This window comes from Melanerpes formicivorus, unplaced genomic scaffold, assembly GCF_026170545.1.
Source record: "Melanerpes formicivorus ecotype bairdi unplaced genomic scaffold, bMelFor1.0.p_v2 SCAF_112, whole genome shotgun sequence".
Taxonomy (NCBI): domain Eukaryota; kingdom Metazoa; phylum Chordata; class Aves; order Piciformes; family Picidae; genus Melanerpes; species Melanerpes formicivorus.
The window spans coordinates 121,437-148,288 of record NW_027142464.1 but is presented as its reverse complement, the minus strand read 5'-3'; the positions used below and the strand labels follow the sequence as shown (position 1 = coordinate 148,288).

Below are 26,852 nucleotides of genomic sequence, written 5' to 3'. Positions count from 1 at the left end.
GTGCCCCTGTACTCCGCTTTGTTTAGGCTGCACCTTGAGTCCTGTGTCCAGTTCTGGGCCCCTCAGTTTAAGAAGGACATTGAAACACTTGAACATGTCCAGAGAAGGGCGACAAGGCTGGGGAGAGGCCTTGAACACAGCCCTGTGAGGAGAGGCTGAGGGAGCTGGGATTGTTTAGCCTGGAGGAGGCTCAGGGGTGACCTCATTGCCCTCTACAACTACCTGAAAGGTGGTTGTAGCCAGGAAGGGGTTGGTCTCTTCTCCCAGGCAACCAGCACCAGAACAAGGGGACACAGTCTCAAGCTGCGCCAGGGGAGGTTTAGACTCGAGGTGAGGAGGAAGTTCTTCACCGAGCGAGTCATTCGTCATTGGAACGGGTTGCCCAGGGAGGTGGTGGAGTCATCGACCCTGGAGGCGTTCAAGGGGAGATTGGACGTGGCACTTGGTGCCATGGTCTAGTCATGGGGTCTGTGTTGATAGGCTGGACTCGATGATCCTCGAGGTCCTTTCCAACCTAAGTTACACTGTGATACTGTGATATGACTAGTTTTACAAGGATTTGGTCAGTTAGTTTGGTTTGGTTTTGTTGTTGTTAATCAAATGGAAAACCGGGTTTGTTTTTTTTTTTTAAACAAGCAAACAAAACCAATCAAACAAAACAACCAAACATGAACAAAAAACCCCCCAAAGGCACCAGAAGGAGAAAAACAACTCCAAACTAAACATCAGTGGAACACCTCCCAGAGTGCGAGCGATGAGGGAAAAGTGAGAGATGTGAAACGTACTGAACCTATCGCGTAGCTTACCGATCAAAACCACCAGCCTCTGCTGTTCACCAGGCTGTTGCTGGTATTTTGTGACTTCTTCATACGTTAGGAACTCTGCTGCATCTGCCTGCTCGGCTTGCTTTCCTTCATTCAGATTGTTCTTCTCTTTACGGCTTAATCTAAAGCTCCTTCGTAAGCCAGCTGCAGATTGAAACCAAAAGATGCTAAACCCTCTTCCCTTGTCTGAAGTTTTCAAGCTTGTTCAGTTTTTAGTCACTGTGGTTTTGAATAGGATTTACATGCAGTTTTTCCAAATAATCAAATCAGTGCCCACATGCTGAGGGGAGCACAGTTAGCTCAGTTGGTAGAGCATGGGACCCTTAGTCTCAGGGTCATGGGTTCAAGTCTGCAGTGTGCAGCAGTGTCCTTTATAGGTGGGTTGGATTAGTTGATAGGTTGGACGTGTGATGATCTTGTTGAAGGTCTCTTCCAACCTGGTTTATTCTATTTATTCTATCTTAGAGATGAAAACTTTGCATCTCACATAGAAAGCCAAGCACCCTTCCTGCCACCCTGACCTGCCAAGCGTTGGCCATGCCAAAGTCCGGTTGCACTTCAGCATAGAGGTAATGTAGTTAACATTCATCTAATTAATGTAAACAAGCTGTTTTGGTTTTTAAACTGAGAGTGCTTTTTTTTAAGTGTGTGAGGTTTTGGTTTTGTTTTCTCCACCCACCCCCACCCAGGGAGGTATTAGGGAATAAGACAGGGATTTTTGTTTCTCACCTATGTACTGTCCATTGAAGTATCCTTCACAGTCACAATCTTCTGTAAATGAGAAGCAGAGTTGGGGGGGAAGGTGAGGCAGGAAGGAAGGGCACAGGGGAAAGGGCAAGGAGAGGAGAGGAAGGAGGTATCTTAAACTCTGCCTGCACTACCAGTCTGGCTCACCAGGGGGAAAAGGGGAAAATTTATATCCTGTATTAATGACACACAACTTATGTGCCTTGCTAGCAGTGTTTTTAATGACTTCTGAGTGGGTATGATCGTGTAAGCATCTCTTCTGAGATTTCAATACCATTCAGTCTTGAAAGAAGGGGATCAGACATGACTGAAATAGGATTTCTAAATACTATCATTTTGACTAACTTATTGCTTATTAATCCTTTATTAGAAAGGTAAGGATCTGGTGCTTCTGTTGTATGCATGTTTAGAAAATAACACACAAATCTATGTTAAACAAAGGAACCCACCTCCTCAATCTGCCTGTTAAAATGTAGGCACCTGTGCCATGCCCTGCAATAACCAAAGAACTCTACTCATTTTAAGAAGTGGATGGCTCTGGGACAAGCCTAACCCCAGACAAAAATACATAATGCAGCTTAAATCTTTCAACAAAATGTAGCAATCCAGAGAAAGAGCTTTGTTTAATGAACAGTTTCATGAAGGTATGTAATCAAGCAATGTTAATGTATACTCATCAAACATTGTGCCTACATTAACAGAAGATACTAGCAGCAATACACACCTATCCATAGCTAAGGTCAGAGCTGTTCTCTGTGGTTGAAAGGTAGGCTTTAGTTTCACACTTGTACTTGGATAGGGCATACCAGCCACAGTCAGCTAATTACAGAGTAGGATGAGTACTTTCACTGAAGCTGATGGAACACTGGGACTTGGAATATTATTCCCAAGAATTATGTCTAATGTGGAAAAAAAAAGTTAACAGCATGCAGAATGGAAGAGAAAATACATGATATGTGCAAAGGCTTGTGGTACCAGTCACAAGCTGCAGGAGCTCACCCTTGCTCATAATGCAAGTCACACATGAATCGATCCAAGTAACAGTGAAGGAAAATAAACTTGGATCGATACAGGTGCCCTGAAATGTTAAGCCCCCATATTTCTGTATTGAAAGCAAGCAGAAGAACAAAGAAAACACAAAGACTACATTTAACTTGCAACTTTTTAAATGTATAGAAGATGTCCATGCATATCAGAAGCCAATCTTTTCTCTTGAACCGGGAGTAAATTTGCCATGTATTACCTCTGTCAACAGTTCAAATTAGATTAGATTAAATAATAAGTGGGGAAGAAACTGCTGCAGGAGCAAGCTACATCTGCTATTCCTTTGGCTTGTGGGCTTAGCAAGGAAATGCATTGTTTGTTTATATTCAGAGAGAAAATTTGTTAGGAGGGTACCTACCTTTATCAGAAGACTGATCATCTGTAGTTAGCATGAAAGGCAGAGTTGGTGTGATGTTAAAAGACTGGCAAATGATACAGTACAATTAGAGGGAATGGAAAGAAACGTTCTACCGGGCTGATTGGCTTAACAGGCTTTTCTGGCTTAAGACAATATACAGTAACGTACCCTTATCAATCAAATAAAGACTTTCTTGCTGAAGTTCAGTATTTTAACCAGTTATCAGCCCAACTGTCTTCAGAACATCTGAGAAAATGCCTCAGTAGCAATCCTAATTATCTGCCTCCTAACACTGAATGTAATGGAACCTACTTAGGAAAAGCTTCGTTCGCATTAGCAATGCTGTCTTCCCCCCTCTTTGCAGCAGCGTAAGAACACCTGAACCTTTTCATGAGATGTGGAATGCACTACAGGTCAGAAGCTCACTGATAGCAGGACAGAATGTCTTCCAGACAGCTGGCCTCCAGAGCTGGCAGATGGAGCCAGGGAGTAGCATAGTTCCCTGTGTTCCAGGAGGAGGTAGTTAGAGATCACCTCAGCCGCTTGGATCCCCACAAGTCCATGGGACCAGATGGGATCTATCCTAGGGTGCTGAGAGAGCTGGCAGATAAACTGGCCAAGCCACTCTCCATTTTTCAGCAGTCCTGGCTCACCAGAGAGGCCCCAGATGACTGAAAGCTGCCAACATGGTGCCCATCCACAAGAAGGGCCGGTTGGATGAACCAGGGAATTCCAGGCCTGTCAGCCTGACCTCAGTGCCAGGCAAAATTATGGAACAGGTCATATTGAGTGCAATCACACAGCACTTACAGGATGGCCAAGGGATCAGGCCCAGCCAGCATAGATTTAGGAAGGGCAGGTCCTGCCTGACCAACCTGATCTCCTTCTATGCCCAGGTGACTGCCTGGTGGATGTGGGGAAGCCTGTGGATGTAGTCTACCTGGACTTCAGCAAGGCCTTTGACACTGTCCCCCACAGCAAACTGCTGGCCAAGCTGTCAGCCCATGGCTTGGATGGGAGCACACTGCAATGGGTTAGGAACTGGCTGGAGGGCCGAGCCCAGAGAGTGGTGGTGAATGGTGCCACAGCCAGCTGGCAGCCAGTCACTAGTGGTGTGCCCCAAGGATCAGTGCTAGGCCCTGTGCCCTTTAACATCTTTACTGATGATCTGGATGAGGGCATTGAGTCCATCAGCAGTAAATTTGCAGTGACATCAAGCTGGGGGCAGGAGTTGATCTCCTGGAGGGTAGAGAGGCTCTGCAGAGGGACCTTGACAGGCTGGACAGATGGGCAGAATCCAACGGTACAAGATTGAACACATCCAAGTGCCAGGTTCTGCACATTGGCCACAGCAACCCCAGGCAGTGCTACAGGCTGGGTGCAGAGTGGCTGGAGAGCGGCCAGGCAGAGAGGGAACTGGGGGTGCTGGCTGATGGTAGGCTGAACATGAGCCTGCAGTGTGCCCAGGCAGCCAAGAGGGCCAGTGGCATCCTGGCCTGCATCAGGAACAGTGTGGCCAGCAGGAACAGTAAAGTAAGGAGAGGGACAGTCATGTTTTTTTAAAGAGCATTAAGCACTAGCATCACTTGATAAAGTTCCAAACCAAATCCTCTCATGCGGCAGCTTGCATCCACACAAATCAATCAGTGGCACACGACACACAAGCATATTCAAGCACATTATTGAAGTAACAGAAAGATACTGAGAGAGTGGCATCAACTAAGACATCACACCAAGACAGCACTGGAGGAACAGAGCAGACTTACACAACGGCTTTGTCACAGTCCTGGGCTGCGGCAGAGTGCCCACTGTCCTTCTGTAGGTCAATCGTCTACACAGAAAGTAATTACATGTTAGCCACATAAACTCTGAGCTTTGAAGAATTTGGAGCATGTAACAGCATTGAAAATGCTCTCCCTTAAACTACAGAATAGAATAAACTTTATTTAGAATAGAATAGAATAAACCAAACCAGGTTGGAAGAGACCTTCAAGATCATCGCGTCCAACCCATCAACCAATCCAACCCACCCAAACAGCTAATCCATGGCACCAAGCACCCCAGCAAGTCTCCTCCTGAACACCTCCAATGACTCCAATGAATCTCTGATGCAGCATTTCAAAATACGTTCTTTGAAGCTATGACCATCCCAGATTGTTCCTGATAAGCCACTAAGATGGCTTTGATCCATCACAGCACAGAAGTCAGTAACACGTTACTTTTATCAGTCTCTTCCCCCCCCCCCTCCAATTTCCTTTTCCTCATCCTACCTTTTTTCTCCCCACAAAATTAAGAAAGCAACAACCATTCCACTCTACTCTGTTCTAAGTCTGCTGAGAATCCAGTTTTTATTTGCCATTTTTACAAAAGACAGGCAAAATTCCTGTCTGCCACAATCCTAAAACTAATCTCAATAAGAACTCAGAAGTAGATAACCTTTGTCCAAAATGATCATTGCAACTATGCAGATTGAAAAATTATCCACTGAATTCCAGATCATTCTGAAGTTCTCTGTTGCTTACTGCTAAACAAATGAATTGACACGGCTTCTGAAGTGCTAAAATCACGGACCAGAGCTCAAATCTTAACCTCCTGGGTGGCTTACATTTGCTCAAAACCCCTCCCTGGCTCTGCCTGAAGAACACACCACCAAAAAAAGCCCCAACCACCCAGCACAAAATCCAGACACCAAACACACCTCACTGCTGGCAAAGGAAACTACATTTTCTTCCCAGGTGCGTTTACCACCCGCCCCCTCCTACCCCGCTTTTTTCATCCTCCAACGTTTGTAACAGAATAAAAGAGATGCTCAGCCATTTACACAGTCACTCAGGGGAAACAAGACACTGAAACAATTTCTGTATTCTTGCCTACATTGAAATATAGTTTGCAAACTGAAAAAGGAACAAAAGATAAACAGGCCTGCAGTACAGAAGGATCTGTTGGTACGCACATGATGCGTGCGCAGGAGGAAGGATACAGCTGTTCAGGCAGGGTTTTCCAAGTATTGCAAAGAAACACTCATTTAGTGGAGTAAGTCCATGCAATCCCATGCAGAGCTACAGGCTGGGGTCGGAGTGGCTGCAGAGCTCCCAAACAGAGAGGGACCTGGGGGTGCTGATCGACAGCCACCTGAATATGAGCCAACAGTGTGCCCAGGTGGCCAGGAGGGCCAATAGCATCCTGGCCTGCATTAGGAATAGTGTGGCCAGCAGGAGCAGGGAGGTCATAGTGCCCCTGGACTCTGCTTTGGTTAGGCCGCACCTTGAGTCCTGTGTCCAGTTCTGGGCCCCTCAGTTTAAGAAGGACATCAAAACACTTGAACGTGTCCAGAGAAGGGCAACAAGGCTGGGGAGAGGCCTTGAACACAAGCCCTATGAGGAGAGGCTGAGGGAGCTGGGATTGTTTAGCCTGGAGAAGAGGAGGCTCAGGGGTGACCTCATTGCCCTCTACAACTACCTGAAAGGTGGTTGTAGCCAGGAAGGGGTTGGCCTCTTCTCCCAGGCAACCAGCACCAGAACAAGGGGACACAGTCTCAAGCTGCACCAGGGGAGGTTTAGACTCGAGGTGAGGAGGAAGTTCTTCACTGAGCGAGTCATTCGTCATTGGAACGGGTTGCCCAGGGAGGTGGTGGAGTCATCGACCCTGGAGGCGTTCAAGGGGAGATTGGACGTGGCACTTGGTGCCATGGTCTAGTCATGGGGTCTGTGTTGATAGGTTGGACTTGATGATCCTCGAGGTCCTTTCCAACCTAAGCGATACTGTGATACTGTGATACACATATTGGAGGTGAGCAACAGAATCAGAGCTGTATAATTCTTAGGTACCCCACCTTCAACACCTACAATCCTATAAAGGCACATCCAGTAATCTGGAGGGAGAAGCGCATGAGACTGCTTGCCTAATTTAGATTCCTTCTTAAAGTTTCTCTACTGTCAGTATAAGAATACTTGAGAGATACTTTTGCTTTATAATATACACTTAGGAAAAAACAGAGGAACTTCAGGCTCCAGAGGGTATCCAGGCCCAAGGTAACTACTCTCAGGAGCCATAAGCAAGATCCGATACGCTTTTTCACTACTACTACTACATGTATCAATTGAAAGTTGTTCACATAAAGCAGCATTCCCTCTCATACAATGGAAGTACAAGCCTGCAAAATACAGTGTCTCCACAAACCAGGAGGGTCAAGAGACTGACATTTCACTTCATATGTGTTTGTTTAAGCCATGGCTTCTGTCCTCATTCTACAAGGTATTAATTCAGTGGCAATCTATCCAAGGAAAGCTACGAGGTTTATTATCTAGTTTGAGAAGATGCAGCTTTTTAGCACCCTCCCCTAAGCACCTGGTTTTCACCCTGGCATGATCCTGCCCTTCATTTCCCGTGGGGGAAAAAAAAAAGCAGCATAAAATCATTGTGACACTGTGTGTGAAAAACACCCCAAAATCTGTAATCTCCATTGACAAACCTCTCTTGGAACTGTTTTGAGGGGATGAGTCCTGCTCTGAGGTTGGTATCTCCGACACGCTTCGCTTGCCACCACGTGGGATCGTCTTGGCTTACAACTTCTAGGACGTGTCGTCTCTTAAATGGCAGCCCAGCCTCCTGGCAAGGAATGGCTCTGTCTTCTTTGGGATTATAGCAGAAAAGCGCCCTCATGAACACCTTAAAGGAGAGCAACACATCCTTTCTTGTCCCATTTGGCATTCCAAACTATCCTTAAAAGTCTTCTTCCCAGTGCTTACACTGTTACCAATGTACACTCTTAATCTCATTTTTTAATGCTTTATGGCACTCCAAAAATACCAAAACCTAGCAATATGCATCTATATTTTGACAGAAACATGCACTTAAGCAGAAAAAGAAACTAACTTCCAAGCTGTCATTGTGTACTGACATGGTGGAATATGGGCCTCAAAGATCCAAGCCCCAAGAAACAAACTTCACTGCATGTAACTTCAAAATGCAACAAAGGGAGAAAGGAAAAAAACAAAAGGAGGGAGAAAACAATAAAAGGACTTCGGGCAAAGTTGCTTAATTATAAAGACTGTCCTCAAAATGTTCCTTTGATGTATCAAAATGTACTATTCAGCTTTGGATTTGTGTCTTACCACTGTTTAACACACCACAGTAGGGCTACTTTTCAAAGTGGTTTATGTTGCTTCAAGGAAAAGTTCAGCAACTGAGGACAGAGGAGCAGAGAGAGGTTGACAGAGGGATCCTGGAAGGAACCAGTTGAATGGTAGGTCACTGCTGATCAAGGAGGACAAATGAAGGACTCAGAGAAGGGTGTTGGTATTTGCAGTGGGCTAGTGGGGATCAAATGATGGATGCATCTGCTTTCAAATAGGTCTGCTCTGCCTCGAGTGAGTGGCAAAATGCCCAGTGTGACCGTTTGAGGCCGTCCCCTTCAGAAAGGGAATATTGTGGTCGGATGTTTGTAAACAAAAGATGGATCTAAACTAATTCCATTGGTAGATTGGGAGGAAGCACCATCTGAACTGGGAGTGCAGCAGAGTATCCTGGGCATTCCTGCACTTTTCTGGTCAGTCTGTCTTCCCCCTCCTTCAGTGGCTTGCAGCCCACAGCTTCTGGGCTTTCGGCCAGGCTTGACCTTGAAACTGATAAGCTGCAAGGCCTGTATTAACTGCTTTCCAATCAACACATAACTGCTTTTAATTTTTTTCTCTTTTCTCTCTTTCTAACCCTCTCTGGGGAAAGGGGGAGAGAAGGGGGAGCAGAGGTGGGGAACCCCCTCAGCAGAGGGGGGGAACTCTCATTTCTGTGCTACTTTGTTGTATATTTCTGTATAAATTCTGTATATATTTCCCTGCGTTTCCCTGCTTTGTAAATATACAGCACTCACTGCTTTGCTAATTCAGCTGTGAGGTATTTACTCTTCACTCTCCGGGGGGGAGGAGAAGGCATGGCCTTTCCCTTCCAACCCTACGACACCCAGCAATAAGGGAGAGACAGCAGATGCTGCAGTAAGATGGTAACGCCAGGTTTTAGTTGTGTGAGCAGCAATAAGAAGCTGGATTTCAGAAGTGGTGTGAAAGAACATGCGCCAGGATGACGGAGAAGTCATCTAAGTAATTTCACTGAGTAAGGGGGCACTGCATTCTGCAAGAAACCATTCTACTATTCACTCATGAGTCTGTGACACTCCTCACTCAAACAGGGGGAACTTCACATGTCCAGAGATGCCAGAATTGTGTAACTATCACAATGTGTGCTTCAGTGTTTCAGTAAGTTGCATACCTTGCTGTCTTTCAGACGACCTTCTTCTTTGACAGCTGGAATTATTTTTAATGTTATTGATCCCTGAGACTGAGCCTGAGAAAGAGAGAAAGATCTTTTACTTTGAGAGCAGAACAAAGACACAACACAGAACATTCAAATTCCAGATTAGAGGCTAGTATCTGTTTCTTCTTCTCAGAAGACACTGAGTAAATCCACTATTAACTTCCCAGCAGGAACAGTTCTGCTGTTCCATGAATCATCCACCACATTGTTCTCCCCACAGAGACATCCACAGTATGTTCCACAGACTCGAACATATGCAGAGCTGCATTAAAATTCCTTCATTTGCTTTTAGCAACTGCTTTTATTTCTGGATTACAGTTCACAGGGCACTAAATATTTCTGTGGCCTTTAGACCAACAGGCTTGCAGACCAAGCATTTTAAAGTGCTCCTTTGAAAAAGACTGTTGCATTTTTTCCACAGGGTGGCTAACTGGCTAGGCTGAAATGTAAGCATCTGCTTTCATTCTACAAATCTGCCCTAGTAACTTTCAATTATAGAACATTAGGTGCTTTGGTAATCTGCAAGAGGTTTATCTGATACATTCATAGTATCATAGCATCATTCAGGGTTGGAAGGGACCACAAGGATCATCTAGTTCCAACCCCCCTGCCATGGGCAGGGACACCCTACACTAGATCAGCCTGGCCAGAGCCTCAGCCAGCCTGGCCTTAAACACCTCCAGGGACGGGGCCTCAACCACCTCCCTGGACAACCCATTCCAGGGCTTCACCACTCTCATGGGGAAGAACCTCCTCCTCACATCTAGCCTGAATCTCCCCACCTCCAGCTTCATTCCATTCCCCCTAGTCCTATCACTACCTGAGAGCCTGAGAAGTCCTTTCCCAGCCTTCCTGTAGGCCCCCTTCAGATCCTGGAAGGCCACAATGAGGTCACCTTGGAGCCTTCTCTTCTGCAGACTGAACAGCCCCAACTCCTTCAGTCTGTCCTCGTAGGAGAGGTGCTCCAGCACCCTGATCATCCTGTGGCCCTTCTCTGGACACGTTCCAGCCCCTCCACATCCCTCTTGTAATAGGGGCTCCAGAACTGGACACAGTACTCCAGGTGGGGTCTCACCAGGGCTGAGTAGAGGGGGAGGATCACCTCCCTCGACCTGCTGACCACACTTCTCCTGATGCAGCCCAGGATCTGATTGGCTTTGCGGGCTGCAAGTGCACACTGAGAGCTCCTGGTGAGCTTTTTGTCCACCAGCACCCCCAAGTCTCTCTCCTCAGGGCTGCTTTCCAGCCAGTTACTGCCCAGCCTGTGTTTGTGCCTGGGATTGCCTTGACCCAGATGCAGGACCCTGCACTTGCTCTTATTGAACTTCATGAGGTTGGCTTGTGCCCACCTCTCCAGCCTGTCAAGGTCCCTCTGGATGGCTTCCCTTCCCTCCAGCATGTCTGCTGCACCACACAGCTTGGTGTCATCAGCAAACTTGCTGAGGGTGCACTCAATGCCACTGTCCATTTTAGATGCTTTACTTTGGATCAGATGAACCAAGCCCCAGGAGAGCCTGCTATTCTGCACAAACTGAAAAATACAGGTGTGTAGCTCTTGCTCCAAAAAACCCAAACCATTAAAAGGAAATCCTTATGTCGCAGGCATTTACAATGGGACAGATGAATAGCACCCCCAAGGCCCCCACAGAGAAAACTGTACACAGTATTTCAAAAGATGCTTTTTATCCGCCCCCACCCCCCACCTGCCAGACCAAAGCAGTTATTCTCCTCATTAAAGATTATTTTCATCTACAATTAAATTAGGTGATGCCAGATACTTCAGTTTCCTAGTGCTGCCACTCTTATTGTGTTCCTACCTGCACTCCACACCAAGGCATGGGAAAACCAAGGCACAAGATGGGACTCAGAGAGAAATAAGCCTTAAGAGCTACACTACTTTCAATCAAAATTTGTAGGCATTGATGCCTCTTCAAATCTTCAACATCAACAACTACATCGATGATCTGGATGAGGGGGTCGAGTCAGTCATCAGCAAGTTTGCAGATGACACCAAGTTAGGAGCAGACATTAGTCAGTTAGAGGGTAGAAAGCCTCTGCAGAGGGACCTCGACCGACTGGACAGATGGGCAGAGTCCAATGGGATGGCATTCAACAAGTCCAAGTGCCGGGTGCTGCACTTTGGCTACGGCAATCCCATGCAGAGCTACAGGCTGGGGTCGGAGTGGCTGAGAGCTGCCAAACAGAGAGGGACCTGGGGGTGCTGATTGACAGCCATCTGAATATGAGCCAGCAGTGTGCCCAGGTGGCCAAGAGGGCCAATGGCATCCTGGCCTGCATTAGGAATAGTGTGGCCAGCAGGAGCAGGGAGGTCATTGTGCCCCTGTACTCTGCTTTGGTTAGGCCACACCTTGAGTACTGTGTCCAGTTCTGGGCCCCTCAGTTTAAGAAGGACATTGAAACACTTGAAGGTGTCCAGAGAAGGGCAACAAGGCTGGGGAGAGGCCTTGAATACAAGCCCTATAAGGAGAGGCTGAGGGAGCTGGGATTGTTTAGCCTGGAGAAGAGAAGGCTCAGGGGTGACCTCATTGCCCTCTACAACTACCTGAAAGGTGGTTGTGGCCAGGAAGGGGTTGGGCTCTTCTCCCAGGCAACCAGCACCAGAACAAGGGGACACAGTCTCAAGCTGCGCCAGGGGAGGTTTAGACTCGAGGTGAGGAGGAAGTTCTTCACCGAGCGAGTCATTCGGCATTGGAACGGGTTGCCCAGGGAGGTGGTGGAGTCACTGTCCCTGGAGGCGTTCAAGAGGAGATTGGACGTGGCACTTGGTGCCATGGTCTAGTCATGGGGTCTGTGTTGCTAGGTTGGACTCGATGATCCTCGAGGTCCTTTCCAACCTAAGTTACACTGTGATACTGTGAAGAATGTTGAAGCAAGAATTTGCTTACGTTGCAATGAATCTGCTGGTAAAGAACAGGCTGACAGCTCTATTGAACACAGGGCTGAGACTTTCTTCAGGTGGCTAACACATGATATGAACAAACTGCTTATCTTCTAGGAATGCACTCTTCATTTGCAATTTGTTTGTCAAACAAAGCATGAAAGGGAAATTCTTGACAGAGCAACATATAACTTTGTATTTGTATCTTCCTTGGTACCAATTCAATTCACAGATGTTTCTGAAGTCAAAAGCAGAAGGCTAATGCACAGGGAGAAGGAAAGCTATCAAAATGTAAAGACAAGAGGGATGACATCTTTTAGTTCTAACCATATTTTAAGATCATGGTTAAGCATCATCATCTATTGTAATTACTCCATCACCCAACAAACATGATCTTGAAAAGAAAATGAGTGCAGACCAAAATCTGACTTATCTCTTCTGGTCGTTTGTGAAGCACAGCAATGCCGTTGACTTCTCTTAGTTCATCTCCAACATGGACAAGACCTGAAAAGATGGTAAGTAAATCAAAACAAGTCTACAAACTGGAAAGCGCCCTCTACAACTACCTGAAAGGTGGCTGTAGCCACGAAGGGGTTGGTCTCTTCTCCCAGGCAACCAGCACCAGAACAAGGGGACACAGTCTCAAGCTGTGCCAGGGGAAGTTTAGGTTGGAGGTGAGGAGAAAGTTCTTCACTGAGAGAGTCATTAGTCATTGGAATGTGCTGCCCAGGGAGGTGGTGGAGTCACCGTCCCTGGAGATTGGATGTGGCACTTGGTGCCATGGTCTAGTCATGAGGTCTGTGGTGCCAGGTTGGACTCAATGATCCCCGAGGTCTCTTCCAACCTTAGTGATACTGTAAATCATTAGCATGTACCTTATCTCCTTGCTCCCCTAGCTTAATGAACTTCCTGCTAGAGCCTAATGCCTTCTCCTGCCCTTTTTCCACAAGGCTTTTTCTTGTGCGTGCAGCACAATTTCCTGAAAGACCACTGTGGAGATAAAGAGCACGTGGCAAGATGCTCTGGAAAATCACTGCCTCTGTGTTTGCATCAGCACCAAGAACACGAAACTGGAATAGCTTCGTGAGGGTGGTCAGATCATCAGGAGACATGCTACTGACTATACCGGCAGGGACGACGCGGCCATCAACTGATGTATCAACGCTCACACAGCCCCTTTTAACAAGGCACAAAGAGGCCCTTTCAAGTTGTTAGGTTTGTTTGTCCAGTTCAGTAAGAAATGTTGTACTCATGCTGTTTAACTACTGTTAACTGACAAATTCTCAGCAAAGCAAACAGAAAACAACACCTGATACATGGAATAAATCAAAACACTCTATTACAGTATCACAGTATCACAGTATAACTTAGGTTGGAAAGGACCTCGAGGATCATCAAGTCCAACCTATCAACACAGACCCCATGACTAGACCATGGCACCAAGTGCCACGTCCAATCTCCTCTTGAACACCTCCAGGGTTGATGACTCCACCACCTCCCTGGGCAACCCGTTCCAATGACTTGCTCGGTGAAGAACTTCCTCCTCACCTCGAGTCTAAACCTCCCCTGGCGCAGCTTGAGACTGTGTCCCCTTGTTCTGGTGCTGGTTGCCTGGGAGAAGAGGCCAAGCCCTTCCTGGCTACAATCACCCTTCAGGTAGTTGTAGAGGGCAATGAGGTCACCCCTGAGCCTCCACTTCTCCAGGCTAAACAATCCCAGCTCCCTCAGCCTCTCCTATTAAAAGTTAAGCTCTCTATTAAAAGTTAAGCTCTGTATTTTCTTCCTTCTAAAGCTTAGACTGCATCCATCTCTGTTGGCATTTTTTGCCTATCAGCTATTTTACCTAATTAAATTAACAGATGAATGATGAAATAGAAAAATGCTAAATGCACACTAGTCATTTCATACTACATTTATCAGGTTACACCAAGTTTAAAATGATAATGAGCAAGAAGCAAGCTGTAATTAGAAAATTACTTTTCTTCCTTACAGTAATTCATTCATCTGGGGACTGAATTACTTGTGTACTCAAAAAACTAAAAAGGGTGCATGTGGCCTGCAGTCCAGATCTCATATAAGGTCAGTTCACCTTGTTTAGTAAAATCTGGATAATCATGTTCTAGAAAATGGAAAGGTCAAATAATGTGTGAATTAACCCTGTGGATCCTGAAAGCATGCTGACTGACAATCATAGTATCATAGCATCAGTCAGGGTTGGAAGGGACCACAAGGATCATCTAGTTCCAACCCCCCTGCCATGGGCAGGGACACCCCACACTAGATCAGCCTGGCCAGAGCCTCAGCCAGCCTGGGCTTAAACACCTCCAGGGACGGGGCCTCGACCACCTCCCTGGACAACCCATTCCAGGGTTTCACCACTCTCATGGGGAAGAACCTCCTCCTCACATCCAGCCTGAATCTCCCCACCTCCAGCTTCATCCCATTCCCCCTAGTCCTATCACTACCTGAGATCCTGAGAACTCCCTCCCCAACCTTCCTGTATGCCCCCTTCAGATATTGGAAGGCCACAATTAGGTCACCTCGGAGCCTTCTCTTCTGCAGACTGAACAGCCCCAACTCCTTTAGTCTGTCCTCATAGGAGAGGTGCTCCAGCCCTCTGATCATCCTCCTGGCCCTTCTCTGGACATATATACACACAGACAATATTCACAATATTCTGGACAATATACACACAGAAGTCTCTCCCACCACTAGACACCAGAAATTCAGTTGTCAAATGAATGTATCGTGCAGGCTCCCCTTTATAGCCAAGACTGGCAATTCCAGCATTGATCTACCCCATTCTAAAGTTTGTTGGTGTGATTTTTCTCCAGCAATGTTCATCTCCCTCCACTGACTACACAGGAAGCCTGCATTCTGGTTCAGAGTTGATATGTAACAGCTGTCTGTTAAGATTTCAGTAGGCTGCTACCTTCCTTTCTTTAAAATCAAAGCTGAGTATACATATATAAACACCTGTGCCAAAAGGGCTGGTTTGGGAACAAACAGCCACCAGATTTAGTTTGAGAGTATTGCTCTAGGTATGTGCATACAGTCTGTGTGTGCTTGCACAGGTCTGGAAGTTTAAGAAGTTTACAAATGCAACTTTAAATCCTCTTCAGAGATTTACCACTGCGATCAGCTGCGCCACCTCTCATGATCCTTGCTACAATCACAGCTCCTGTGTGTTCATCTCTTCTGATGGTAGCTCCCTGAAACAAAAGAAGTAAAACATCCTTGTGGTCCCTTCCAACCCTGAATGAAACTATGAAACTATAACCCCCAAACATACACCACTGTGCACTCCACCTCCATGAGAAATGACCAGAAAAAATTGGGTGAGAGGGCAGCGAGTTGTGCAATAACATGCAAGGTGGAACGTGTCTGTCAAACTGGAAATGATTTGTTCTATCCATTTTGTCTTCCTCGTTGACAATTGTCACCATTACCAAACCTTTCCCTTTCATGTGTCTGTGAAAGATGCACACACCTTCCTTTCTGCCAGCTCTGCCCAGTGCTTACACTGCCTGCGTGAACAGAATGGAATGGAATGGAATGGAATGGAATGGAATGGAATGGAATGGAATGGAATGGAATGGAATGGAATGGAATAGAATAGAATGGAATAGAATAGAATAGAATAGAATAGAATAGAATAGAATAGAATAGAATAGAATCGTATCATAGTATCATTCAGGGTTGGAAGGGACCACAAGGATCATCTAGTTCCAACCCCCCTGCCATGGGCAGGGACACCCCACACTACATCAGCCTGGCCAGAGCCTCAGCCAGCCTGGCCTTAAACACCTCCAGGGACAGGGCCTCAACCACCTCCCTGGACAACCCATTCCAGGGTTTCACCACTCTCATGGGGAAGAACCTCCTCCTCACATCTAGCCCGAATCTCCCCACCTCCAGCTTCATTCCATTCCCCCTAGTCCTATCACTACCTGAGATCCTCAGAAGTCCTTCCCCAGCCTTCCTGTAGGCCCCCTTCAGATACTGGAAGGCCACAATTAGGTGACCTCGGAGCCTTCTCTTCTGCAGACTGAACAGCCCCAACTCCTTCAGTCTGTCCTCATAGGAGAGGTGCTCCAGCCCTCTGCTCATCCTTGTGGCCCTTCTCTGGACACACTCCAGCACCTCCACATCCCTCTTGTAATAGAATAGAATAGACCAGGTTGGAAGAGACCTTCAAGATCGTCGCGTCCAACCTATCATCCAACACCACCTAATCAACTAACCCATGCAACCAAGCACCCTGTCAAGTCTCCTCCTGAACACCTCCAGTGATGGCGAATGCAGTGATCAGAAATCCCTCAGGTGTGCACAAGAGAATTTCTTACAAGACACTTTCTCTGACCGTGTTTGGACTCTTGATACACTAGACTAACAAAGCACTTTGGCAGATTTCTTCCCTGACACAGTTATTCTCCTTAGGAAATCAACACCTCCACTCATATCAAACGTGCATGCTGTCAATACGTTTACCTACAGCTATCAAACACACTCTAACCATCTATCACTGACTTCTGTGCCAATAAAGGCATTGATTAATGTACTGTTAGCTACGATTTAGCTGTAGAAGCAGCATACACACTCCCCACGTCAGCTGGCCTTAGCAAACCCATGCCTATAAAGCGTCTCACCCAAAACTGTGAAGGTGTATTTACCAAAGTTTTCTTTTTATGGAACTTTATTAGCTTCAGAGCACTCCTAGGTTTTTTTTCCAGGCTATTTGATGACCCCATCATGCATCTCCTCCATACTTACAGTAACCATTTGGTACTAGCTTTACAACAGGGATGGTTTATCTTATATGTACCAGAGGTTCTTTATTTTTCACTAGCCGAACAATTTTCACCGACTCCTCGTCGAAATCATCGTCAAAGTTATCAGGCAGAGGTGGAAGGGCCGGGTCAAAGTTCTTCTGGGCTACAGTGTCATGTACCACAAGCATTGCCTGCACAAAGGAAGTTAAAACCAGTAATGTATCACTGTAATATTACAGTTTCCAGCTCTCACATTTCCAACATTACAGCAAACTTAAACCTCTCCCTTCCCACTGTGACCATTTGAGGCTGTCCCCTTAGGAAAGGGAATATGGTAGTCGGATGTTTGTAAACAAAAAGAAGGATCTAAACTAATTTCATTGGTAGATTGGGAGGAAGCACCTTCTGAACTGGGAGTGCAGCAAAGTATCTTGGGCATTCCTGCACTTTTCTGGTCAGCTCAGTCTGTCTTTCCCCTCCTTCGGTAGCAGCAGCTCGCTGTTCTGGGCTTTCGGCCAAGGCTTGACCTTGAAACTGATAAGCTGCAAGGCCTGTATTAACTGCTTTCCAATTAACACATAACTGCTTCTAACTTTTTCCTCTTTTCTAACCCTCTCTGGGGAAAGGGGGAGAGAGAAGGGGGAGCAGAGGTGGGGAACCCCCTCAGCAGAGGGGGGAACTCTCATTTCTGCGCTACTTTGTTATATATTTCTGTATATACTGAAAATATTGTAAATTTGTATATATTTCCCTGCGTTTCCCTGCTTTGTAAATATACAGCACCCATTGCTTTGCTAATTCAGCTGTGAGTTTATTTTTTCCTTTCCCTTCAATTTTCTTTCCCTTTACTTTACAGGGGGGAGGGAGGAGGCTTTTTGGCCTTACCCTTCCAAGCCTACGACACCCACCCTCACCATACCCTGCTCATCATGTAAAATGTGTACCGGTCTACATCAAGGTTTAAAGTCAACGCAGGCAATAGCAAAAGCTTGAACTAAATACACCTAAGAGATAGAATAGAATAATAGACTAATACAATAAACCAGGTTGGAAGAGACCGTCAAGATCATCATGTCTGACCTATTATCCAACCCGCCTAATCAACCCAACCATGCAACCAAGCACCCTATCAAGCTTCCTCCTAAACACCTCCAGTGATGGTGACTCCACCACCTCCCCGGGCAGCCCATTCCAATGGGCAATCACTCACCCTGTGTAGAATTTCTTCCTAGGACTATGGAAAGCAAAAAGTTCAGAAGTTATATCCTTTTCTGTTCCCTCAGAAAATATTAAGGAGGGGAGAGAAGACACCTTTGTGTAATATGCATGAAAAGTCCACACTGTCTCTGTTCCTCTTGTATCCTAAAGCCTGTACAAGAATATCGTAGTGAAACGTAACTACAGCTTGGGGGAGGTTTTTCCTTCTTTCCAGGGATTCTGATGTAACTTTTCCACTACAAGACACACTGCTGGAATTTTGCAAAGGAATTTCTCTAAGGTCTCTGTTGTGCTTTTTTTTTACCCTGAGATGTGGTGTTGACAACAGCTGAAGTAGCTCTTTCTCTTCATTATTTACTGGAGCAGTCTGCAATTCTTCTATCACCTTTAAAATAAAAATGAACAACCTCAAAAATTATGACCTTCATTGGTGGACTCCTTTTACTTGCAAGTGAGTGATCCTGGTAACTGTTTGCTAACATCTTTCATCCTTCAGAGTACTGTGTGCAGACCAAACCCAATCCAAATCGATAGCACACAAATACTAATAGAAAGGAAAGCTGCTTCATCTATTCTATTTTTCAGAGAGTGCAGGAAGACATCATTGGGAATCAGGACCCTAGCCTCTAAGCATTTCATTTAAAAGCAATTGCACCAATATAATTTCAGGAACGAGATATTTTTAGGCTCTCATTTCCTTTATCAATCGTGAGTGAAACTAGCCAAGGGATTCCACAGTATCACAGTATAACTTAGGTTGGAAAGGACCTCGAGGATCATCGAGTCCAACCTATCGACACAGACCCCATGACTAGACCATGGCACCAAGTGCCACGTCCAATCTTCTCTTGAACGCCTCCAGGGTCGATGACTCCACCACCTCCCTGGGCAACCCGTTCCAATGACGAATGACTCGCTCAGTGAAGAACTGCCTCCTCACCTTGAGTCTAAACCTCCCCTGGCACAGCTTGAGACTGTGTCCTCTTGTTCTGGTGCTGGTTGCCTGGGAGAAGAGACCAACCCTTTCCTGGCTACAACCACCTTTCAGGTAGTTGTAGAGGGCAATGAGGTCACCCCTGAGCCTCCTCTTCTCCAGGCTAAACAATCCCAGCTCCCTCAGCCTCTCCTCATAGCGCTTGTGCTCAAGGCCTCTCCCCAGCCTTGTTGCCCTTCATTGGACACATTCAGTGTTTCGATGTCCTTAAACTGAGGGGCCCAGAACTGGACACAGGACTCAAGGTGCAGCCTAACCAAGGCAGAGTACAGGGGCACAATGCAGGCCAGGATGCCATTGGCCCTCTTGGCCACCTGGGCACACTGCTGGCTCATATTCAGGTGGCTGTCGATCAGCACCCCCAGGTCCCTCTCTGTTTGGGAGCTCTCAGCCACTCCGACCCCAGCCTGTAGCTCTGCATGGGATTGCCGTAGCCAAAGTGCAGCCCCTGGCACTTGGACTTGTTGAATGCCATCCCATTGGACTCTGCCCATCTGTCCAGTCGGTCAAGGTCCCTCTGCAGAGCCTTTCCACCCTCTAACTGACCAACATCTGCCCCTAACTTGGTGTCATCTGCAAACTTGCTGATGATCATCTGCAAACTTGCAGATGATCCAGTGACGGCTGGGGAAGACAAGAACACATACAGTACAATTGCAATGTTTGGAGTTGTTAGAAAAGCCAACTATTATAGGACAATAAGGAGACAAGAGGTTGAACTCACATCTTCAACTAATCCTGCTGCACTATGTAAAACAGGAGTCGGACTCTGTCTTTCGTAATGATGGAGTTTTTCATGAATCTGGAAAAAAGATCAGATACATTACTACAAGGAGATAGACAGCTTCATAAATACACTCACTCTGGAATGTGTCTGAGGGAAGTGTCATGTGCCTGGAATGTGTCCAGAGAAGGGCAACAAGGCTGGGGAGAGGCCTTGAACGCAAGCCCTATGAGGAGAGGCTGAGGGAGCTGGGATTGTTTAGCCTGGAGAAGAGGAGGCTCAGGGGTGACCTCATTGCCCTCTACAACTACCTGAAAGGTGGTTGTAGCCAGGAAGGGGTTGGCCTCTTCTCCTAGGCAACCAGCACCAGAACAAGGGGACAGTCTCAAGCTGCACCTGGGGAGGTTTAGACTCGAGGTGAGGAGGAAGTTCTTCACCGAGCGAGTCATTCGTCATTGGAATGTGCTGCCCAGGGAGGTGGTGGAGTCATCGACCCTGGAGGCGTTCAAGAGGAGATTGGACGTGGCACTTGGTGCCATGGTCTAGGCATGGGGTCTGTGTTGATAGGTTGGACTCGATGATCCTCGAGGTCCTTTCCAACCTAAGTTATACTGTGATACTGTGATTCTGTGATCTGTTAAGACTTTAGCAGCATAAGGGAAAAAGTGAAGGCATTTCACACTGCCTGCTGGTTATGGGGCATTTTATCTGGATTTTGGCAGTCAAGGCAGAAATGCTTTCCCTAAACACAATGTTAATTCCCAGTGAAAGTCCCTAATGTTTTTGTTTAACTAAATGGATGCTTTGGTGAACATAAAATTGAAATAAAAAAAAAGACATGAAAAAGATTTAACAAATTAAACAGAGTAAGTAACCTGCAAGGAAAATACATGCTCCCAAAAGAACTTTTACCTTCATCAGGTAGCTGAGACTTCTCTCACTGAAGACATCCCTAAGGAATCCGATTTCCTCTTTGTGATTTGAATCAGGCCTCAGCTGGGATGTCAAAAGGGCCAAAGTTTCATGCAATCCTAAAGGGAAATTCAAGTCAGAACAGCAGCTTTGTGGACAGCACGCCTCACTTCTACCGCACACTTATCGACTACATTTACGTGGGTGCCCTGCTGATGCCATCTTGCAGATCACTAAGTTCACAAAGATTTGTGCTTATCTTCCACTCTTCCATATGCTAAGTCAAAAACTACCACAGCAATATATTATTTGATGGCATTGCTTTCAAAGTTTTCCCCTTCATGTAAGTTACTCGATGTTTCAAGAAGAGCTAGCATCAGAGTCACCAGAGCGCCACAGCAGACTGGACTTCAGCAAGGCCTTTGACACCGTCCCCCACAGCAAACTGCTGGCTAAGCTGTCAGCTCGTGGCTTGGACCACTACACTTTGTGCTGGGTTAGGAATTGGCTGGAGGGCTAAGCCCAGAGAGTAGTGGTGAATGGTGCCACATCCAGCTGGCGGCCGGTCACCAGTGGCATCCCCCAGGGATCAGTGCTTGGCCCTGTCCTCTTCAACATCTTCATTGATGATCTGGATGAATCAGTCATCAGCAAGTTTACAGATGACAGCAAGTTAGGAGCAGATGTTAGTCAGTTAGAGGGTGGAAAGGCTCTGCAGAGGGACCTCAACAGACTGGACAGATGGGCAGAGTCCAATGGGATGGCATTCACCAAGTCCAAGTGCCGAGTGCTGCACTTTGGCTACGGCAATCCCATGCAGAGCTACAGGCTGGGGTCGGAGTGGCTGAGCTCCCAAACAGAGAGGGACCTGGGGGTGCTGATCGACAGCCACCTGAATATGAGCCAGCAGTGTGCCCAGGTGGCCAAGAGGGCCAATGGCATTAGGAATAGTGTGGCCAGCAGGAGCAGGGAGGTCATTGTGCCCCTGTACTCTGCTTTGGTTAGGCCGCACCTTGAGTCCTGTGTCCAGTTCTGGGCCCCTCAGTTTAAGAAGGACATCGAAACACTTGAAGGTGTCCAGAGAAGGGCAACAAGGCTGGGGAGAGGCCTTGAACACAGCCCTGTGAGGAGAGGCTGAGGGAGCTGGGATTGTTTAGCCTGGAGAAGAGGAGGCTCAGGGGTGACCTCATTGCCCTCTACAACTACCTGAAAGGTGGTTGTAGCCAGGAAGGGGTTGGCCTCTTCTCCCAGACAACCAGCACCAGAACAAGAGGACACAGTCTCAAGCTGTGCCAGGGGAGGTTTAGACTCGAGGTGAGGAGGAAGTTCTTCACCGAGCGAGTCGTTCGTCATTGGAATGTGCTGCCCAGGGAGGTGGTTGAGTCATCGACCCTGGAGGCGTTCAAGGGGAGATTGGACGTGGCACTTGGTGCCATGGTCTAGCCATGGGGTCTGTGTTGATAGGTTGGACTCGATGATCCTCGAGGTCCTTTCCAACCTAAGCTATACTGTGATACTGTGAAAAATGACACAACTACTACTTTTGTTGCACAGCTACCAGCTCTATTTCCCTAGCAACTTTGCTTACAAGCACTATCCTGCCCTTGTCTCCTCCAAGACACCTCTTAGAAGTCAGGTTTGACCAGAGAAGAAAAGGAATGGTGTAGACTTCCACTTCAGTGGAAGCAGACCTTGTGGCTAGTTATCGACACCCCAGTTTCGCAACGTTAAGTTTTTTTTGATGGACCAAAACTGGGAAAGCAGTACCAAACCCAGTCATAATTACAAAACCCACACCACAAAACCAAACCAAACAACCCAGCAATGAACAAAACCAAACAAAAAAAAAGTGGGGAGAGTTGCAAAAATCTGCTCCACTGACTATTGTCTCTGTGATTTTTAATGCACATCTGGCTTCAAAGCTCAGCATCATGGATGTATACAGTTTCATAGTATCATAGTATCATTCAGGGTTGGAAGGAACCACAAGGATCATCTAGTTCCAACCCCCCTGCCATGGGCAGGGACACCCCACACTACATCAGCCTGGCCAAAGCCTCAGCCAGCCTGGCCTTAAACACCTCCAGGGACGGGGCCTCGACCACCTCCCTGGACAACCCATTCCAGGGCTTCACCACTCTCATGGGGAAGAACCTCCTCCTCACATCTAGCCTGAATCTCCCCACCTCCAGCTTCATTCCATTCCCCCTAGTCCTATCACTACCTGAGATCCTGAGAAGTCCTTCCCCAGCCTTCCTGTAGGCCCCTGTCAGATCCTGGAAGGCCACAATGAGGTCACCTGGGAGCCTTCTCTTCTGCAGACTGAACAGCCCCAACTCCTTCAGTCTGTCCTCACAGGAGAGGTGCTCCAGCCCTCTGCTCATCCTTGTGGCCCTTCTCTGGACACGTTCCAGCACCTCCACATCCCTCTTGGAATAGGGGCTCCAGAACTGGATGCAGTACTCCAGGTGGGGTCTCACCAGGGCTGAGTAGAGGGGGAGGATCACCTCCCTCGACCTGCTGGCCACACTTCTCCTGATGCAGCCCAGGATCTGAGTGGCTTCGCGGGCTGCAAGTGCACACTGAGAGCTCCTGTTGAGCTTCTTGTCCACCAGCACCCCCAAGTCTCTCTCCTCAGGGCTGCTTTCCAGCCAGCCACTGCCCAGCCAGTATTCATGCCTGGGATTGCCTTGACCCAGATGCAGGACCCTGTCCTTGCTCTTATTGAACTTCATGAGGTTGGCTTGTGCCCACCTCTCCAGCCTGTCAAGGTCCCTCTGGATGGCCTCCCTTCCCTCCAGCGTGTCTGCTGCACCACACAGCTTGGTGTCATCAGCAAACTTGCTGAGGCTGCACTCAATGCCACTGTCCATGGCACCCACAAAGATGTTGAACAAGGCAGGTCCCAGGACTGATCCCTGAGGGACTCCGCTTGTCCCTGGCCTCCCCTGGGACATGGAGCCATTGACAGCCACTCTTTGGGTGCAGCCATCAAGCCAATTCCTTATCCATCTAGTGGTCCACCCATCAAACCCCTGTGTCACCAGTTTGGAGACCAGGATGTGGTGCAGGACAGTGTCAAAGGCTTTGCTCAGGTCCAGGTAAATGACATCAGTTGCTCTCCCCTCATCTATTAATTTTGTCACCTGCTCATAGAAGGCAACCAGGTTGGTCAGGCAGGATTTGCCCTGGGCAGATTTAAGTTCAGTTTGAATGAGTTTCCTGCATGAAACACAAACACCAAGGTTTCAGTCACTGGACTGCAGAAAACATGCAGTTAGTTACCTGAGTCTTCTGAGAGCACTGGCATGGCTTTGCTGTTAATCTTACAGACCAACTTAACACAATTGTTCCGTCCCTCTGGACTGTGAAGCAGAGGCAGCCCTGAAATAAGCAAAGGCAACACCTAAGCTCAAGCATGCAAGGAAAATGGCAATCATGTCAACACAGTAAATTCTCAGCACACATTTCTTTCAAGTGTTCAGTTTAACCTCAACCAGGCAAACTTCTGCAAGTGACTACGTGAAAAATACTGTACTATACGATAACCATATGGTGTCTGGGGTGAAGCTGAAGAGAGCTGGTGATTCCCTACTCTGTTCTCCAGTTATACAGGCCTTTCAGATCGGTCTGAAAGCAGCACCACCACACACACGGCAGTAGCACGCAGAACGATGCTTCTGCCTAGAAAACCGCTTCACTTTTGTGTACAAAACCTGTCCAAATCTTACTAAAGCGGTATCTTGCTAGGTGCTACACCTGCTTCAGCACTAGAAACGCCACTGCGCTTACGAATGAACGAAACACGGAGCGAACCGCACACCGGCGGCACGGGGACAGCCTCTCGGTCCGCGCTACCGCAGCTGGCGCACAACCCCGCGGCCCCGCGCCGGCGCCCTGGGCTCACGGGGAGGGGGGGAACGAGAACGGGGCCAGGTTATGCCCCACACCCAACTTTCCGCCGGTCGGCTGCGAGACATCTTTTTTTCCCCAGCCGCAAGCCCGGACCCTGCGAGCACTTCTGCGGCCCCCTATCCATCACCCCGCAGGACTCTGTAGGGCTTTCGCCAAGCACGGCCCAGAGTCCTCGGCCAGAACCCCCACTAAGCAAAGCCCCAGGGATCCACGGGCTCCCGCCACGCCGAGGCCCGCACCTCCAAGGGAGCATCAGAACCCGACCCGCCCCGGCCCCGCCCGGCTACCTAAAATGGCGTCGCCCTGGCCGCCACTGCCGGTATCCTGAAGGTACCTGCAGCGATCCTGCCGCCGGGCGACCGCTCCCTGCGGGTCCGTGCCTAAGCCCGGGCCCGTGCGGCGCCGACTGGCTGCCCAGATAGACTGCAGAACAGCTCCTCAGCGCTCACGTCGCTGTAGCCCGCTGCGCTCATGCCTCTTTGAGAGCCGTTCTACGCACTACCTCTCTCCATCTGCTACTACGCCTAAGGCTGGGCGGGCGCCCAGGTCCGTACCGGGCGCGACGGCATCCCGCCCCTAATCCTAGACCGGCTCCGTAACTAGAGCCTTACACCTAAGCCCCTTTCCCGTACCGGGGCACGCTGGGAAGCTTGCAGACGTTATCGGGTCCCGGATTCTGCGCATGCGCCGTAGATCATCGCGTTGCTATGGCAGTGGAGCCTCCCGTTGCTACGGCAGTGGCGCCTCCCGTTGCTAAGGCAGTGGAGCCTCCCATTGCTATGGCAGTGGCGCCTCCCGTTGCTATGGCAGTGGAGCCTCCCGTTGCTAAGGCAGTGGAGCCTCCCGTTGCTATGGCAGTGGAGCCTCCCGTTGCTATGGCAGTGGAGCCTCCCGTTGCTATGGCAGTGGCGCCTCCCGTTGCTATGGCAGTGGCGCCTCCCGTTGCTATGGCAGTGGAGCCTCCCGTTGCTATGGCAGTGGCGCCTCCCATTGCTATGGCAGTGGCGCCTCCCGTTGCTAAGGCAGTGGAGCCTCCCGTTGCTATGGCAGTGGAGCCTCCCATTGCTATGGCAGTGGCGCCTCCCGTTGCTAAGGCAGTGGAGCCTCCCATTGCTATGGCAGTGGAGCCTCCCCTTGCTAAGGCAGTGGAGCCTCCCATTGCTATGGCAGTGGAGCCTCCCGTTGCTACGGCAGTGGAGCCTCCCGTTGCTATGGCAGTGGCGCCTCCCGTTGCTATGGCAGTGGAGCCTCCCATTGCTAAGGCAGTGGAGCCTCCCGTTGCTATGGCAGTGGAGCCTCCCATTGCTATGGCAGTGGAGCCTCCCGTTGCTACGGCAGTGGAGCCTCCCGTTGCTATGGCAGTGGCGCCTCCCGTTGCTATGGCAGTGGAGCCTCCCATTGCTAAGGCAGTGGCGCCTCCCGTTGCTACGGCAGTGGCACCTCCCGTTGCTACGGCAGTGGAGCCTCCCATTGCTGTGGCAGTGGCGCCTCCCGTTGCTACGGCAGTGGAGCCTCCCGTTGCTATGGCAGTGGAGCCTCCCGTTGCTATGGCAGTGGCGCCTCCCGTTGCTATGGCAGTGGAGCCTCCCATTGCTATGGCAGTGGCGCCTCCCCTTGCTAAGGCAGTGGAGCCTCCCGTTGCTATGGCAGTGGAGCCTCCCGTTGCTATGACAGTGGCGCCTCCCATTGCTATGGCAGTGGCGCCTCCTGTTGCTATGGCAGTGGCGCCTCCTGTTGCTATGGCAGTGGCGCCTCCCCTTGCTAAGGCAGTAGAGCCTCCCGTTGCTATGGCAGTGGAGCCTCCCATTGCTATGGCAGTGGAGCCTCCCGTTGCTATGGCAGTGGCGCCTCCCGTTGCTATGGCAGTGGCGCCTCCCGTTGCTATGGCAGTGGAGCCTCCCATTGCTATGGCAGTGGAGCCTCCCGTTGCTATGGCAGTGGCGCCTCCCGTTGCTACGGCAGTGGAGCCTCCCGTTGCTATGGCAGTGGCGCCTCCTGTTGCTATGGCAGTGGAGCCTCCCGTTGCTATGGATGAGGCACAGTCATTACAGTTTTGAGGTGTGGGGAGCAGCCACTGCCCCGCCAAGACCGATCGGTGTTGTGTAGCTAAGATCTCTGCCAGGGAATTCTTTCTGT

General features: G+C 48.6%; 1 protein-coding gene and 1 long non-coding RNA gene across 8 annotated transcripts in view; one reads left to right on the top strand and one right to left on the bottom strand.

Moving 5' to 3' along the window:
• The window catches only part of MPP3 (MAGUK p55 scaffold protein 3), a 34,006-nt gene extending 8,661 nt beyond the window's left edge, over nucleotides 1–25,345 (bottom strand). For 2 of the 7 annotated variants that reach the window (XM_068166991.1, XM_068166989.1), the window contains exons 1-14: nucleotides 25,051–25,345; nucleotides 24,087–24,185; nucleotides 20,802–20,920; nucleotides 19,890–19,967; nucleotides 18,476–18,556; nucleotides 17,007–17,144; nucleotides 15,312–15,393; nucleotides 12,600–12,685; nucleotides 9,238–9,312; nucleotides 7,445–7,641; nucleotides 4,740–4,804; nucleotides 2,974–2,994; nucleotides 1,554–1,595; nucleotides 807–968 (exon numbers count right to left, since the gene is read on the bottom strand). In XM_068166991.1, the coding sequence (XP_068023092.1) occupies nucleotides 807–968; nucleotides 1,554–1,595; nucleotides 2,974–2,994; nucleotides 4,740–4,804; nucleotides 7,445–7,641; nucleotides 9,238–9,312; nucleotides 12,600–12,685; nucleotides 15,312–15,393; nucleotides 17,007–17,144; nucleotides 18,476–18,556; nucleotides 19,890–19,967; nucleotides 20,802–20,920; nucleotides 24,087–24,111 (1,171 nt within the window). In that variant the 5' untranslated portion in view covers nucleotides 24,112–24,185; nucleotides 25,051–25,345. Of the gene's footprint in view, nucleotides 1–806; nucleotides 969–1,553; nucleotides 1,596–2,973; nucleotides 2,995–4,739; nucleotides 4,805–7,444; nucleotides 7,642–9,237; nucleotides 9,315–12,599; nucleotides 12,686–15,311; nucleotides 15,394–17,006; nucleotides 17,145–18,475; nucleotides 18,557–19,889; nucleotides 19,968–20,801; nucleotides 20,921–24,086; nucleotides 24,186–25,003 lie in introns of all 7 variants that reach the window. The other 5 variants (XM_068166992.1, XM_068166996.1, XM_068166995.1 and 2 more) reach the window with 5 other exon arrangements.
• LOC137455864 (uncharacterized) lies at nucleotides 12,028–18,569 on the top strand. Its single transcript, XR_010990931.1, has 3 exons — nucleotides 12,028–12,696; nucleotides 14,174–14,260; nucleotides 17,810–18,569. It is a non-coding gene; the product is annotated as an uncharacterized lncRNA (long non-coding RNA).
• Nucleotides 25,346–26,852: the final 1,507 nt, after the last annotated feature.